Here is a 17,952-nt window from a genome sequence, read left to right as displayed (position 1 = left end):
GTCTCAAAAAATTTTTTTTATTTCTTTTTATTTATTTATTTTGAGACAGGGTCTGCCTCCATCATCCAGGTTGGAGTGCAGTGGCATGATGTTGGCTCACTGTAACCTTCATCTCCTGGGCTCAAGGGATCATCCCACTTCAGCCTCCCAAATAGCTGGGATTACAGGTGCGTGACCACGCCCAGCTACTTTTTGTACTTTTCCTTGGTAGAGATGGGGTTTTACAATGTTGGCCAGGCTGGTCTCCAACTCCTGGCCTGAAGTCTTCCGCCCACCTCAGCCTCCCAAACTGCTGGGATTACAGGCGCGAGCCACCACGCCCAGCCCCTCAAAAGCTTTTGGTATACATTTTGTAAATCAAGTAAACGAGTAATATTCAGCTACTTTTCTTATTGCAATTTGGATTTGAGTTTACTGTTTTGGGGAGTGGGCTGAGTGAAACATGTAAGTGGGAGAGGTTCTCTCTGTCATCCAGAAAAAAATCCTTCTTTTCCTGTGAGAATACAGTAAAGAATTTTGAAATCTTGTTTGTGACAGTACATATATTCACTAAATTACTAAAAGCACTTCATAATCTGCTTTATATGGGAGATGCTTTTGTTCTTGAGAATATACTTGTTTATAATTTTAAATATAATTTTGTGATTATCAATCCCTTGAAAGTTATAACTTATCCTTTGCTATGGGTGTTTGTAAGCACTTCTCAAGTAAATAGATGACTTGTATTAATGCTACCAAGTACTTGGCAAACTCTTTTTGTGCAAAGTAACCATTTATAAGAAGAAAGTATAAAAACAGAGGGAGAAAAGAATGTGAGTGGTCAGTTTTAATTTCAAAGCATTTAGGTTTAAAAGTTATACATTACGCCTCATAGGCCAGGCACGGTGGCTCAGCCTGTAACCCCAACACTTTTGGAGGCCGAGGTGGGTGGATCACCTGAGGTCAGGAGTTCGAGACCAGCCTGGCCAACATCGTGACACCCTGTCTCTACTAAAATTACAAAAATTAGCCGGACGTGGTGGTGCGTGCCTGTAATTCCAGCAATTCCAGCCACTCAGGAGGCAGAGACAGGAGAATTGCTTGAACCCGGGAGGTGGAGGTTGCAGTGAGCTGAGATCACACCACTGCACTCCAGCCTGGGCAACAGAGTGAGACTCTGTCTGGAAAAAAAAAAATTATACATACCCCTCTTAAAAATTATATTAAAAGCAGAATAGATTGGATAATTAAAATTAAGGATATAGTCCTTAAAGTTGTCCATGAAACAAAAACATCCATATATGATAACAGTTTTCCATTTTCTGAAGAGTTCATTTTTTTAAAATCTAGTAATCTTTTCCAAATCTTAACCCATTTGTTGAAAAGCAATATGTATTTATGTACAGGAGACAGTATAAGAGTGGTTAAGAGTGTAAGCCCTGGCCTGATTTTCTTGGTTCCTGTTTTAACTCTGGCACTTACTAGCAATTTGAAGTTAGTCAAATTATTTGCCCTCTCCTCATGTATCTTCATCCTTATAATTCCCTCATAAGGTTATCGTGGAGACGAAAAAGAATATTCATAAGGTGTAAAGAACAGGGCCTAGCTTCAATAGGTATTTACTGAATTTTAAAAGCTGTCATTATTTTAAAAATTGTGAAAAACAGAAAATAGTGGGATAAAACCCATAGAACCACCAACTAAAGACAAGTGTTAATATGTCATCTTTCTAGCCAGTCTTATTTTATGTTTACCTCTAATTTGGATCATACTGTAGATTAAATTGAGTCTTGCTATTTTTGGTTAACTTTATAACATAAGCATTTTTCTTTGCTATTGAACATTTCTAGTAAATGTGAATATTCTTGTAATAATATCCTATCTTGTGGACTTATACCTACTTCTATTTTAATGTAATATTTAGGTTAAAAAATGGGCCAAGCATGGTGACTCATGCCTCTAATCTCAGCACTTTGGGAGGCCAAGACGGGAGGATCTCTTGAAGCCAGGAATTCAAGACGAGACTGGGCAACACAGCAAAACCTCTGCCTCTACAAAAATATTTAAAAATTAGCTGGGTGTGGTGTTGTGTGCCTGTAGACTCACCTACTCGGAATGCTGAGGCAGGAGGATCACTTGAGCCTAGGAGTTTGAAGCTGCAGTGAGCCAAGATCATGCCACTGCACTACAGTCTGGGTGACAGATTGAGACCCTGTCTCTTTAAAAAAAAAAAAAAAAAAAGGCAAAAATAATATACCTGTACATTTGTATAGTACTTTATAAAAGATTTTTACATTTGTTATTTCTTTAAACATTTCTTTGTGCTTTTTTTTTTTTTCTTTTTGAGACAAGGCCTTGCTCTATAAATGGATAATTGGATATCTCTCTTTAACAACATAGTGTTGGAATAAATAAGAATTTTAGAGTTCTGTGACTCCTGATTTGTTGCTCTAAGTTAACTGGACTCTGAGGCATTTTTTCTAACTAATCAGTTTAGCATTTTAAAGTAGGGTATGTGAGAGGTCATACCAGAGTTGCCAGTTATTTTAAAAATGGTTCTAGGCTGGGCGTGGTGGCTCAAGTGTGTAATCCCAGCACTTTGAGAGACTGAGGTGGGTGGATTGCTTGAGTTCAGGAGACCAGCCTGGACAGCATAGTGAGATGCCATCTCACTATACCATGTCAAAAATAAACATGGGTTGTTAATTTAGTATTTAGCTTGTGAAGAGAAAGGCCAATCTAAAGTGTATGTGTGTGTGTTTTATAAACCTCTCATAGGTAAGAGGGGTCCCTAATCTGAAACTATGAGATGAAGATTTCCATGAAGAAAATAAGAAAGTGGGGGCTGGGTGTGGGAGCTCACACCTGTAAACTCAGCACTTTGGGAGGCTGAGATGTGTGGATTGCTTGAGACCAGGAGTTTGTGACTAGCCTGGGCAACATGGCGAAACCCCATCTCTACAAAATTAGCCAAGTGTGGTGGCACGTGCCTGTAGTTTCAGCTACTCTGGAAGCTGACGTGGGAGGATCACCTGAGCCTGGGAGGTCAAGGCTGCAGTAAGTCGTTATCAAGCCACTGCACTCCAGCCTGGGCGTCAGAGTGAGACCCTGCTGTCTCAAAAAAAAAAAAAAAAAAAAAGAAGGGAATGGGACCAGTTAAGAGGTCCAGTTAGATCCAGTCACCCATTCATTTGCTTAATAAAATTTCTTGAATGCGTATAGTGCTTAAAAATGCCAGATATGTTTGTTTATGTTTTTAAATGTAATTGTTGTAACAACTCTGTGAAATAGGAATATCATTTCTATTTTACAGATGAGGATACAGAGCCTCAAAGAATTTAATCAACCTGCTTGATAGCACACATCTAATAAGTTGCAGATTCAACTTATTAACTAAATTAATTAAATTTAATTATTATTTTAAAAATTGTAATTCCCTGGTCTTTTGGCTTCAGGAAAACAATTTTTCCCACCCGTTTGTGCTTATATCTTTGCTATTCTCAAACATTGATTTAAATTGAGAAAATACCTTTATCTTATAGACGAAATATAAGGAAAAAGAATATAGACAAGCATGGAAAGTGAAGACACAAAGAAAACACAAGGTGAGAAATTGATGAATCATATATCTGCAATTAGTTTTGTATTGGTAGGATATACTGTAGATTATTTGACAGGATTCAGGAAGTGAAAGAATCATTCAGCCATTTACATAAATATTGAGCACTACTTTGTGCCTGTCACATAATTTCTGGCTTCAGGAAACTGACATTCTAATGGGAAAAGACATATTGACAATTAGAATTTCACGTGATAGTTGATTTAATGTCAGTGTATACAAGAATAATGGGAACCTGAGAGGACCACCATCAAAGGATGCCTGAAGGTACGGATTTCAGAATTGTTCCCAGAAAGATGGAAACTGAATCCATGGGCATGGAGGAGGTTAACCAGGGAGAAAAGGATGGAGAATAGTGTTCATTAATACACACTGTCATATAAGGTTTTAGCTGAGGAAGAGAGCCCCTAAAAAAGTCTGAGAAAAACATTTCAAAAAGGTGGAAAGAGAGTCAGGAATGTGGTATCTTTGAAATCAGAACCTTAAGAGAATGCTTCATGAGAAAGAGGTTGCTTAAGAGCCTAAAATGTCAAATGTCACAGCTGAGGACTGAATTTTCCACTGCATTTTGCATTTAGGATGTGATATGTTATGTTAATGGTAAACTTAGTAGATTTTAACCAGATTGCAGTCTGTTTATATTTGAGTGGAAAATTAAGATCTGAAGACACAGTATGAATTGCTTACTCTTTAAGAGCTTGACTAAAGATATATGATCAGCCAGGTGTAGTGGCTCACTCCTATCATTCCAGCACTTTGGGAGGTCAAAGTGGGGGTCACTTGAGCCCAGGAGTTGAGTCCAAATCGGGCAACACAGTGAGACCTCATCTCTACAAAAACAATTAAAAATTAACTAGGCGTGGTGGTACACACTTGTAGTGCCAGCTACTTGGGAGGCTGAGGTGGGAGGATCACTTCAGCCTGGGAGGTCAAGGCTACAGTGAACCATGATCGCACCACTGCACTTAAGCCTTGGTGACAGAGCAAGACCCTTTTATTCATTCATAAATAAATAAATAGTAAGATATACGGCAGTAGCTAGAGGAAAGTTGTAATGTCAAGAAAGTGTTATAAAAGACAGGAGAATTTCTGAAGAGGGAACGGAGATTCTGGAGAGGGAGAAGTTGAAAACTGGAGAGATAAGAGATAACTGTTGGTGATTCCCCTCTCAAACCATTTATAAAACCTCTAACCTCAGTCCCACATCTCACTCTCTTCCATTTTAAGTCTTTAGGTTACTCCCAGAAGTACACTGTGAGATAAAGATTTGAGTGCAAGTACCTTTTTTCAGAAAGTGATCCCAGGGAACACTAGCTGGAAAGTGGGGAAATGAGACAGGAGAAAGAAGACAGAGAATATGTTATCAAATAAGTTATTATTATGGGTAACTGGAGCTTAAGCCCACTGGGAAACTCTGGGAGCCAGTTTAGAGTCATGTCCCTGAGAGTCATCCCAGCCAAGGGGTGAAGAGTATTTATCTATCAGCTCCCATCAGTCAATTGTTTAGCAACAGGGTGAAGTGGTATCTAATTGTGGTTTTGATTTGCATTTGCCTAATGACCAGTGAATGTTGAGTATCTTTTCATGTACTTATTGGCAATCTATCTTCTTTGGACAGATGTCTATTTAAATCCATTCCGCACTTTAGATTGTGATTTTAGTATTACGTTTTAAGAATTCTTTATCTGTTCTGAACACAAGCCCCCTATTTATTTGGATAACAGATTTTCAGATACTTTTTTCTAGACTGGGCTGTTGTTCTGTGTTCTCGATAGTGTCTTTTGAGGTATAAAGATTTACAATTTTAAGTCCAGTTTATCAAATTTTCTTTGATTGCTTGTGTTTTTTGTATTCACTTCAGTATTTGCTTGTTTATTTTATTCAGGAGTTACTGAAGGAACTAGGTTATTTTGCCTAGAGAAGATAAAAACCAAGGTGAAATATGATAGTTGTGATGTCAGGAGATGCTTTGGCTGGGAAGGGAAGGGTTATGACAGGAGATATCAAAGTATGAGAAAGGCATACAGAAGGGAATGGAGGAGTATGTAAAGAAGTTTCTCGCAGACCAGGCGTGGTGGCTCACGCTTGTAATCCCAGCACTTCGGGAGGCCGAGGCAGGAGGATGGCTTGAGCTCATGAGTTCGAAACCAGCCTGGGCAACATGGCAAAACCCCGTTTATACAAAAACTACAAAAATTAGCCAGGCGTGGTTAATTTTGTATTCCTGGCTACTCAGGAGGCTGAGGTGGGAGGATCCCTTGAGCCCAGGAGGTTGAGGCTGCAGTGCCCTGTGGTTGCACCACTTCACTCCAGCCTGAGCAATAGAGTGAGACCCTGTCTCAAAAGAAAATAAAAGTCTCTTGTATCCTACCTGCATTGTGCCTAGAACTGAAAATCATTATGCTCCATCAGAGATTTTCAGCATGTTGTTGATGTGGCTTATTGGTATCCATAGAGTCAAACTTACCTTCTTATGGTGTCTGTTAGTGTACAAAATGATAAATAAATATTTGCTATTGCTAAAAACATCTTAGTGATAACCTTTGTACTATGGTTTTCACTAACAAATTTTGTCATGAATTATTTCATTGAAACAAATTGACATTTGAATTTCTTTCAAGAGTGAGACTATGGGCCGAGTGCGGTGGCTCACGCCTGTAATTCCAGCACTTTGGGAGGCCAAGGTGGGCGGATCACGAGGTCAGGAGATTGAGACCATCCTGGCTAATACGGTGAAACCCCCGTCTCTACTAAAAATACAAAAAATTAGCTGGGCGTGGTGGCGAGTGCCTGTAATCCCAGCCACTGGGAGGCTGAGGCAGGAGAATGGCATGAACCTAGGAGGTGGAGCTTGCAGTGAGCCCAGATTGTACCACTGCACTCCTGCCTGGGCAACAGGGCGAGACTCTGTCTCAAAAAAAAAAAAAAGAATGAGACTATGGCCAGGCGCAGTAGCTCATGCCTATACTCCCAATGCTTTGGGAGGCCAAGGCAGGTGGATTGCCTGAGCTCAGGAGTTCGAAACCACCCTGGGCAACATGGTGAAACCCTGTCTCTACTAAAATACCAAAAAATTAGCCGGGTGTTGTGGTGCGCACCTGTAATCCCAGCTACTTGGGAGGCTGAGGTGGGAGAATTGCTTGAACCTGGGAGGCAGAGGTTGCAGTGAGCCAAGATTGTGCCACTGCACTTCGGCTTGGGTGACAGAGTGAGACTCCATCTCAAAAAAAAAAAAAAAAAAAAACCAGGCTGGGTGCAGTGGTTCATGCCTTGCCTGTAATCCCAGCATTTTGGGAGGCCGAAGCAGGTGCATCATGTGAGGTCAGGAGTTTGAGACCAGCCTGGCCAACATGGTGAAATCCCATCTGTCCTAAAAATACAAAAAATTAGCCGGGCATGGTGGTGGGCACCTGTAATCCCAGCTATTCGGGAATCTGAGGCAGGAGAATCACTTGAACCTAGGAGGCGGTGGTTGCAGTGAGCCGAGATTGCTCCCCTGCACTCCAGCCTAGGCGAGAAAGCGGGACTCCATCTTAAAAAAAACCAAAAAAACCAACCAAACCTCAAAACAAAGAGTGAGACTAAGTACCATATTGATTGATGATACATCTTAATTTCTCTTAGTGTGCTCCTCTATATTATATCCACCCTTCATCCTATATCTTTCAGAACTCTAACTTTTTTTCATTTTGTTTTTTTTTGAGACAGAGTCTTGCTCTTGTTGCCCAGGCTGGAATGCAATGGCCCAATCTCGGCTCACTGCAACCTCTGCCTCCTAGGTTCAAGTGATTCTCCTGCCTCAGCCTCCGGAGTAGCTGGGATTACAGGCACCCACCACCACACCCAGCTAATTTTTGTATTTTTAGTAGAGACGGGGTTTCAGCATGTTGTCCAGGCTGATCTCGAACTCCTGACCTCAGGTGATCCGCCCGCCTCGGCTTCCCAAAGCGCTGGGATTATAGGTGTGAGCCACTGCGCCCAACCTACTACTCTAAATGTACTTCAAGCATTATTTTAAAATCTATATACCATTTGACTTAAATCCTTAAAATCAAGAGAAGAAATTGTTTTTAAGACTATACTAAAGAATTTTATAGGAAAATAGTTGTCTGTTGTTTGCTGTTTAGTTATAAACAAAATGTTTACATTTTGATAAAGCTTGGTATATGTATGTAGCCATGCAAGCATCAGCAAAATCAAGATAGTGCATTTATCCTCCTGCTCCTTTGTAATCCCTACCTTCTGTGCTTTCCTAGAGCCTTTTTCCCCAAGCACTCACTAATCTGCCTTCTGTTACTATAGACTATTTGCATTTTTTCTGTACATAGAATCATACAGTATGAATTCTGTTTTATGTGGCCTTTCACTCAGCATAATTATTTTGAGATTCATCTGTGTTGTTGCATGCATCTGTAATTCTTTTTTTATTGCTAAGTATTCCATTGTATGGTTATACCATGATTTGCTTATCCATTCATCTGCTGATGGGCATTTTGATTGCTTACACTTCTTAGCTATTACATATAATGGTGCTGTGAACATTTGTATGGACATGTATCTCCCCTTTTTAGGGTAAATACTTAGGAGTGAAATGGCTGAATCAAATGGTAGGTATACGTTAACAGTTTATGAAACTGCTGATCTGTCTTTCAAAATCTTTGTACCATTTTACATATTCATCAGCAGTATATGAGAGTTCCAGTTCCTTCATGTCCTTGCTAACATATGAAATGATCTGTCATAAATTTTAGTTGTTCAGTGGGCATGTAATGGCATCTCCTTGTGGTTTTAATTTGCATTTCCTTAATGACTAATGATATTGAGAATATTTTCATATTCTTATTTGCCATCTATTTATCTTTTTTGTTAAAGTGTGTTCACATCTTTTGCTGTTTTATCTGGTTGTTGGTTTTTCTGTTGCTGAGCTTTCATAGTTCTTTATATTTTCTAGATATATGTTGTTTTTTTTGAGACTGTCTCACTTTGTCACCCAGGTTAAAGTACAGTGGCACAATCATAGCTCATTGCAGACTCCGACTCCTGGCTCAAGCAGTACTTTTTTGTTGTTGTTGAGATAGAGTCTCACTCTTGTAGCCCAGGCTGGAGTGCAGTGGCCTGATCTCAGCTCACTGCAACCTCTGCCTCCCAGGTTCAAGTGGTTCTCCTGCCTCAGCCTCCCAAGCAGGGGGGATTATAGGCACCCACCACCCTACTCAGCTAATTTTTATATTTTTAGTAGAGATGGGGTTTTACCATGTTGGCCAGGCTGATCTCAAACTCCTGACTCAGGTGATCTGCCCACCTCAGCCTCCCAAAATACTGGGATTACAGGCATGAGCCACTGCTTCTGGCCTCAAGCAGTCTTCTACCTCAGCTTCCTGAGTAGATGGGACTATAGGCACATATCACCATGCCAGGCTAATTTTAAGTTTTTTTTTTTTTTTTGCATAGATAGATCTCACATTGTTGTCCAGGCTGGTCTCAAACTTTTGGCCTCAAGAGATACTACTGCCTCATCCTCCCAAAGTGCTGGGATTACAGATGTGACCCACTGTGCCTGGCCCCATGTTCTTTTTGTTTTTTAATTGACATACAGAATGTACACTAGATGGCTACATGTTCTTTATCAGATATGTTCTTTGCAAAGATTTTCCAGTTTGTGGCTTGTCTTTGCTACGCTTTAGAAGACACTATTAAAACAATGAAGTTTTTAATTTTATGAAGCCTAGTTCATTATTATTTTGTGGGTTTTGCTGTTATTGTAATATCTAGGAAATCTTTGCTTAACCCAAGGTTACAAATATTTTCTCCCATGTTTTCTTTTAAAAGTTTCATAATTGGCCAGGCGCAGTCTCGGGAGACTGAGACAGGAGAATCTCTTGAACCCAGGAGGTGGAGGTTACAGTGAGATGAGATCACGCCACTGCATTCCAGCTTGGGCGACAGAGCAAGACTCCCTCTCAAAAACAAAATTTAAAAAAATTCATAGTTTTAGATTTTACATTTAGATTGCATTCCATTTTGAGTTGATTTTTGTATGTGTTTCGAAGTATGAATTCAAGAGTTTTTGTTGCTGTTGTTTTGAGTATGGATATTCAGTTGTTCCAACACTATTTGTTAGCAATGACTTTGTAAAAACTCATGGGTTTGTGTAGGTTTATTTCTGTACTGTCCTGTTTCATTGATCTTTTTGTCTATGCTGATGGCAGTGCCACACTGTTTTTGTTACTGTAGGGTTTTTGTTTGTTTGTTTGTTTTAGATAGCATATCGCTCTATTTGCCCAGAGTGGAGGGAGTGCAGCAGTGCAATCTTGGCTCACTGCAACCTCCACCTTCCAGGTTCAAGCAATTCTCCTGCCTCAGCCTCCTGAATAGCTGGGATTACAGGCACGTGCCACCATAACTAGCTAATTTTTGTATTTTTTAGTAGAAACGGGGTTTCACTGTGTTGGCCAGGCTGATCTCAAACTCCTGACCTCAAGTGGTCCGCCTGCCTCAGCCTCCCAAAGTGCTGGAATTACAGATGTGAGCCACTGTGCCTGGCCTACTGTAGGTTTTTAAAGTCTTGAAATATGGTAGAGTTAGCCCTTTGGCTTTATACTTCTCTTTCAGTGTTGTCTGGCTATGGTAAGGGTTTTGCATTTCCATATGAATTTTGACATCAGCTTGTCAATTTACACACACACGCACACACACGTGCGCGCACGCGCGCGCACACACACAGCCTGCTGGGATTACATTGAGTCTATAGACCAATTTGGGAAGAATTTACATCTTAACAATATTTAGTCTTTTGACTCATGAACATGGCATATAATGGCATTTATTTTGGTCATCTTTAATTTCTCTCAGCAGTATTTTTTAGTTTTTGGTGTATGTCTCACCTCTGTTGTCAATTTATCCCTAAGTATTTCAATGCTGTGTTGTAAATGGGGTGGTTTTTAAAATTTCAATTTCCATTTGTTTATTTGCTAGTATATAGAAATACAGTCATGTGCTGCATAATGATGTTTCAGTCAACAACAGACCTCATATAGGACAGTGGTCTTATAAGATTATAATGGAACTGAAAAATTCCTGTCATGTAGTGACATTGTAATATAGTAAGCACAACACATTACTCACATGTTTGCAGTGATGCTGGTGTAAACAAACCTACCATACTGCCAGTTGTGTAAAACTATAGCAAATCCAGTTATGTGTAGTACATAATACCTGATAATGACTCTGTTACTGGTTTATGTATTTACTACACTATTTATTGTTGTTTTAGAATACACTGCTTCTACTTATAAACAAAAATTTTGTAAAATAGCCTCAGGCAGGTCCTTCAGGAGGTATCCCAGAAGAAGGGATTGTTATAAGAGATGGCAGTTCCGTGTGTGTTATTGCCCTGAAGACTTTCCAGTGGGACAAGATGTGGAGGTGAAGGACAGTCATATTGATGATCTTGACTCTGTGTAGGCCTATGCTAATGTGTGTGTTTGTGTCTTAGTTTTAATAAAGTTTTTTTAAAAGATAAAGATAGGCCAGGCATGATGACTCACACCTATAAATAATTCCAGTGGTTTGGGAGGCCAAGATGGGAGGATTGCTTGAGGCCAGGAGTTTGAGACCAGCCTGGGCAACATAGTGAGACCCCCATCTGTGTAAAAAAAAAAATTAGCTGGGTGTGGTGAAGTTACAATAAGCTAAATTTATTTTACTATTGAAGATATTTTAAAAATAAATTGAGTAGTCTAAATTTACAGTGTTTATGAAGTCTACAGTAGTGTACAATAATGTCCTAGGCTTTCACATTCACTCACCACTCGCTGATGCACCCAGAGCAGCTTCTGGATATACCTTTAAAAAAAATCTGTATTATAACTTTTCTATGTTTAGATATGTTTAGATATACAAAAATTTGCCATTGTATTACAATTGACTATATTATTCAATATAGTAACATGCTGCGTAGGTTTATAGCCTAGGAGCAATAGCTATACCATACAACCTAGATGTGTAATAAGCTCTACCATCTAGGTTTGTGTAAGTAAAGTCTATGATGTTAATACAATGATGAAATCACCTAATGCTTTTCTCAGAATGTATCCCCATCATTAAGCAACATTTGACTGTATAATCTATTTTTATGTATTAAAGAGTTATCTGGAAAACTTAGTTCACTTATTCTAGTAGCTTTCTGTAGATTCCATCAAATTATGTGGAAGATCATGTTGTATGTAAATTCAAATACTTCTTTGCCAATTTGAGTGCCTTTTATTTCTTTTTTCTTACCTGACGGCACTGGCTAGACTCTTTGGGACAGTGTTACATAGGAGTGGTGATACGAGCAAACATCTTTGTCTTATACCTGGTTTTAGAGAGAAGATATTCAGTCTTTCCCTGTTAAGTATGATGTTTGCTGTAGGGTTTTCAACTGTAGATGCACTTTGCCAGGTTGAGGAAGTTGCTTTCTATTCCAAATTTGCGAAATATTTTTCTTTAATCAGGAATGCATGTGGGATTTTATCAGATGCTGTTTTTACATCCATTGAGATGACCAAAGGTTTTCCTGTTTAGTTTTGTTACATTGATTTTTTTCAAATCATAAATCAATCTTGTATTTCTGGGATAAACCCACTTAGTCGTGATGTCTTTTTATTTTAATATATTGTTGGATTCAATTTGCTAAAATTGTTTAGACTTTTTGCATGTATGTTCATGAGGGAAACTGGTCTGTAGTTTTCTTGCTAATGGCTTCTGTTTTGGTATAAAGGTAATACTAGCCTCATAGAATAAGTTGGGAAGTATTCCTTCTCTTAAACTTTTGAAAAAATTTGAGTAGAATTTATATTATTCTTTCCTTAAATGTTTGGTAGAATTTACAAATGAAATCTTCTGAACCCAGGGTTTTCTTTGTGGAAAAGTTTTTAACTCTTAATTCAACTTCTTTCATAGATGTAGGACTATTCAAGTTGTCTTTTTCTTCTCGGGTGAGTTTTGGTGATGTCATTTTACCTAAGTTGTTGAATCCATAGGTGTGAAATTGTACATAGTACTCCCTCTGATATCTTCTGAATATCTGTGGAATGTGGTAATGCCATCTCTCTCATTTCTGATATTGGTAATTTGTGTCTTTACTCCTTTTTTCCTAACTCATCTGGCTAGAAGTTTATCAGTTCTGTTGCTCTTCTCAAAGAACTTCCTCTGCATTTGTTTTCTGTTTCACTGGTTTCAGCTTAGATCTTTATAATTTCCTTTCTTGTACTTATATTGGGTTTAATTTGTTCTTTTTCTAATTTCCTAAGGTGGTAGCTGACATCGTTGATCTGAGACCTTTCATCCTAAATACTGCTTTCAAAGCATCCCACAATTCTCATATGTTGTATTTTCATTTTTATCCACCTTTTTTTCTAAATGACCGATATTTAAACCAGTGTAGCTTTACTTAAAGAGAACGATATTTTGACTTTCTATTCCTGTATTTATAAAAAGGGAAGCTCAAATAACTATAAGAAGTTCATTTTAAGTTCTTTTATTTAAAGAACATCTTTAGGCCGGGCACGGTGGCTCACGCCTGTAATCCCAGCACTTTGGGAGGCCGAGACGGGCGGATCACGAGGTCAGGAGATCAAGGCCATCCTGGCTAACACGGTGGAACCCCATCTCTACTAAAAATACAAAAAATTAGCCGGGCGCGATGGCGGGCGCCTGTAGTCCCAGCTACACAGGAGGCTGAGGCAGGAGAATGGCGTGAACCCGGGAGGCGGAGCTTGCAGTGAGTGGAGATGGCGCCACTGCACTCCAGCCTGGGCGACAGAGCGAGACTCCGTCTCAAAAAAAAAAAAAAAAATACATGGTTGGCCGGGCGCGGTGGCTCAAGCCTGTAATCCCAGCACTTTGGGAGGCCGAGACGGGCGGATCACGAGGTCAGGAGATCGAGACCATCCTGGCTAACACGGTGAAACCCCGTCTCTATTAAAAATACAAAAACTAGCCGGGCGAGGTGGCAGGCGCCTGTAGTCCCAGCTACTCGGGAGGCTGAGGCAGGAGAATGGCGTAAACCTGGGAGGCGGAGCTTGCAGTGAGCTGAGATCTGGCCACTGCACTCCAGTCCGGGTGACAGAGCGAGACTCCGCCTCAAAAAAAAAAAAAAAAACATGGTTGTTGGATTATAAAAGTAATACAGGCTGGGCGCGGTGGCTCAAGCCTGTAATCCCAGCACTTTGGGAGGCCGAGACGGGTGGATCATGAGGTCAGGAGATTGAGACCATCCTGGCTAACATGGTGAAACCCTGTCTCTACTAAAAAAATACAAAAAAACTAGCCGGGCGAGGTGGCGGGCGACTGTAGTCCCAACTACTCAGGAGGCTGAGGCGGGAGAATGGCGTGAACCCGGGAGGTGGAGCTTGCAGTGAGCTGAGATCCGGCCACTGCACTCTAGCCTGGGCGACAGAGCAAGACTCCATCTAAAAAAAAAAAAAAAAAAAAAAAAAAGTAATACATGCCTATTACTTTAAAAGTTGACCATTCCAAAGATATGTATTTAGTAAGTGAAATTTTAATGGTTAGTTTTTGAAATAAACTTTTTGGTTTAAAATAATGACATTTTTGTTCTTTAGAAATGAAGACTGACCTGAACTTATTATTGGAGTGTCTAAAGTATCAAATGGACAATGCTTTTTCACAAAAGGAAGCTTTGGTCACTATTCATTCAATTTGTCAACAAAACAGTAAGATATAATAGTGAATTTTTATCTGTGATTCTAGTTCTTTAGTACTATGATATATCAAATAAGCATAGTTCTTTATCTTCCATTCATTTATTTTACATATCATGTTACTGTCTTCATGTGATTTATTTTATCCCTGAAAGGATAATGAAAATAAATATCATTTCTATTTTGTTTTTTTTCTGCACATCCTACAGGTAATGCAAGTGTTTATTTTCGGGAAATTGGTGGTTTGATGTTTGTAAAAAATCTTGCAAAGTCAAGTGAACATAGCATGGTAAAAGAAGCAGCCTTATATACATTAGGAGCTATTGCAGAAAAAAATGGTAAAATATAAAACTTTATTTCATTATACTTTAAGCATTGTGTTATATTTCAACAGTATACTCAAAACTAATTTTCTTTTTTTTTTTTTTTTTTCTGAGATGGAGTCTGGCTCTGTCGCCCAGGCTGGAGTGCAGTGGCGCGATCTCGGCTCACTGCAAGCTCCGCCTCCCGGGTTTACGCCATTCTCCTGCCTCAGCCTCCCGAGTAGCTGGGACTACAGGCGCCCGCCATCTCGCCCGGCTAATTTTTTGTATTTTTTAGTAGAGACGGGGTTTCACCGTGTTAGCCAGGATGGTCTCGATCTCCTGACCTCGTGATCCACCCGTCTCGGCCTCCCAAAGTGCTGGGATTACAGGCTTGAGCCACCGCGCCCGGCCCCAAAACTAATTTTCTAGTTAATTTCTTTTCTTTTTTGACATGTTTGGATTATTTTTTTATTTATTTATTTTTATTTATTTATTTATTTATTTTTTGAGACGGAGTCTCGCTCTGTCGCCCAGGCTGGAGTGCAGTGGCTGGATCTCAGCTCACTGCAATCTCCGCCTCCCGGGCTCACGCCATTCTCCTGCCTCAGCCTCCCGAGTAGCTGGGACTACAGGCGCCCGCCACCTCGCCCGGCTAGTTTTTTGTAGTGTTTAGTAGAGACGGGGTTTCACCGTGTTAGCCAGGATGGTCTTGATCTCCTGACCTCGTGATCCGCCCGTCTCGGCCTCCCAAAGTGCTAGGATTACAGGCTTGAGCCACCGCGCCCGACCTTCCTTCACTTTCTTTTCTTTCTTTTCTTTCTTTCTTTTCCTTTCCTTCCTTTCCTTTCCTTTCATTCCTTTCCTTTCCTTTCTTTTCTTTTCTTTCATTTCTTCTTTCTCTTTCTCTCTTTTCCCTTCCCCTCCCTCCACTCCTTCTCCCCCCCTCCTTTCCTCTTTCTCCTTCCCCTCCCCTCCCTTTTTCCCTTCCCTTCCCTTTTCCCTGTCCTTTCCTTTCTGTTTCATCTTTCCAGATCAAAGGATGAAGATAACCCACAGCCATGTAATGTGTGGGTATAGAAATTCATGTTGGCAAGAACACTTTTCTGCAGTGTATCTAAAATGAGGTTGAATATAAACCATTGGTTTGTCAGACCAACTTTATATTCTGATATTTTTATTTATTAAATATTTCTTCATCAGCCAGGCGCATGGTGGCTCACACCTATAATCCCAGCACTTTGGGAGGCTGAGGCAGGTGGATCACTTGACCTCAGGAGTTTGAGACCAGCCTGGGCAACATGGTGATACCCCATCTCTACCAAAAATACAAATAATCAGCCGGGCATGGTAGTATGCACCTGTGGTCCCAACTACTTGGGAGGCCGAAGTGAGAGATTACTTGAGCCTGGGAGGTGGAGGTGGCAGTGAGCCAAGATTATGCCACTGCACTCTTTTTATTTATTTATTTATTTATTTATTTATTTATTTATTTTTTGAGGCGGAGTCTCACTTTGTCGCCCGGACTTGAGTGCAGTGGCCAGATCTCAGCTCACTGCAAGCTCCGCCTCCCGGGTTTACGCCATTCTCCTGCCTCAGCCTCCCCAGTAGCTGGGACTACAGGCGCCCGCCACCTCGCCCGGCTAGTTTTTGTATTTTTAGTAGAGACGGGGTTTCACTGTGTTAGCCAGGATGGTCTCGATCTCCTGACCACGTGATCCGCCCGTCTCGGCCTCCCAAAGTGCTGGGATTACAGGCTTGAGCCACCGCGCCCGGCCGCCACTGCACTCTTAACCTGGGCGACAGACCACAGAGTAAGACCCTGTCACCAAAAAAAAAAAAAAAAAAATCACCTTTTAGGAAGCAATCTTTGTGCAAGGCATTGGGGATACAGGGATAAGTCAGATATAATCCTTGAATTTTTTTTTTTAAAATTTATTTTTAATGTTTGTGTCTATATAATAGGTGTATATATTTATAGGGTACATGAGATGTTTTGATACGGATATGCAGTGCATAATCACGTCGTGGAGAATGGGGTTTCCATCCACTCAAGCATTTATTCATTGTGTTACACAAACAATCCAATTATACTGTTGAGTTATTTTAAAGTGTACAATTAAATTATTATTGACTATGGTTACTTTGTTATGCTATCAAATAGTAAGTCTTAGTCATTCTTTCTTCTTTTTTTTTTTTTTTGGTACCATACCCACCATCTTCCACTACCCTTCCCAGCCTCTGATAATCATCTATCTCCATGAGTTCAATTGTTTTGATTTTTAGATCCCACAGATAAGTGAGAATGTGTTTGTCTTTCTGCGCCTGGCTTAGTCCTTGCCTTTGAGATAGGGTCTAATAGCTGGTTCTAAGAACTGGAGGAATGTTGATTGTATCTTTACGTCTATATTATTTTTGTAAAATTCTGCTTGTTGCATTAGGACACACACAAAAAAACTATCAGGTAGTATGATTCTTGAAATGATTTTTATTTCTAGCAAAGTCTCAAAACATATCTCAAATATTGTTTGTCCCTCTGTTTTCTAAAGCAGGTTTCTGAATTTTCTTGAATTGTTTTTCTTGCTATGTTTTGTTACTCATCCTTTAAAGTGTTTTTTTTTTTTTTTTGCTAAATTTTATTTAATTTTTTATTCAGATACGTTTTTTATTGTAAATTCTAGGGGATTTCAGTATGTGTTTTGGAGCCTAGATTAAGTACTTTTGATTAATATACTGCTTCTTTGGTCTGCTAATTGAGTAAGCACATATCAGTTTGTCAGAAATTTTATTGTATGACTAATAAATATCAATTACATGAGATTTGGTTAAGAACCATCCCCAGTTAGGTAATTTTTTATTTTGTTCAGCATATTTTAAAGCATGTTTGTGACAATGCATTGAAATTAAAATTATATTTTATATTTCAGTTTACTGTCAGCAGACTTTGTGTACTTCAGAGTTACTTGAAGACTTAACTTGGTTCTTATCTAATGATTCAAACATAAATTTGAAAAGAATGTCTGTTTATGTTATTTTGGTTCTGGTTTCAAATAATAGTAAGTACATTCTCTTATGAATATTTGAAAACACTAATCAATTGGAACAGCCATTATTAATTTTTTATTTGAGTTCTTATATCCTTTTTTTTTTTTTTTTTGGAAACAGAGTCTTGCTCTGGCACCCAGGCTGGAGTGCAGTGGCATGATCTTGGCTCACTGCAACCTCCACCACCTGGTTCAAGTGATTCTTCTGCCTCAGCCTACTGAGTAGCTGGGATTACAGGCACATGCTATCATGCCCAGCTAATTTTTGGATTTTTTAGTAGAGACAGGGGTTTCACCATGTT

At 39.6% G+C, this 17,952-nt stretch overlaps 1 protein-coding gene across 7 annotated transcripts in view; it reads left to right on the top strand.

Annotated features, from left to right (window-relative positions):
* TERB1 (telomere repeat binding bouquet formation protein 1) overlaps positions 1–17,952 on the top strand; it is a 51,880-nt gene that overhangs the window by 1,196 nt on the left and 32,732 nt on the right. For 5 of the 7 annotated variants that reach the window (XM_033218699.1, XM_033218700.1, XM_033218696.1 and 2 more), the window contains exons 3-5: positions 14,206–14,316; positions 14,514–14,642; positions 17,534–17,662. In XM_033218699.1, the coding sequence (XP_033074590.1) occupies positions 14,206–14,316; positions 14,514–14,642; positions 17,534–17,662 (369 nt within the window). Of the gene's footprint in view, positions 1–3,521; positions 3,585–14,205; positions 14,317–14,513; positions 14,643–17,533; positions 17,663–17,952 lie in introns of all 7 variants that reach the window. The other 2 variants (XM_033218697.1, XM_033218698.1) reach the window with 1 other exon arrangement.

Source organism: Trachypithecus francoisi, unplaced genomic scaffold (assembly GCF_009764315.1).
Source record: "Trachypithecus francoisi isolate TF-2019V2 unplaced genomic scaffold, Tfra_2.0 Lachesis_group10, whole genome shotgun sequence".
Lineage (NCBI taxonomy): Eukaryota > Metazoa > Chordata > Mammalia > Primates > Cercopithecidae > Trachypithecus > Trachypithecus francoisi.
The sequence above is the reverse complement of the archived record's forward strand: the minus strand, read 5'-3'. Positions and strand labels throughout refer to the sequence as shown.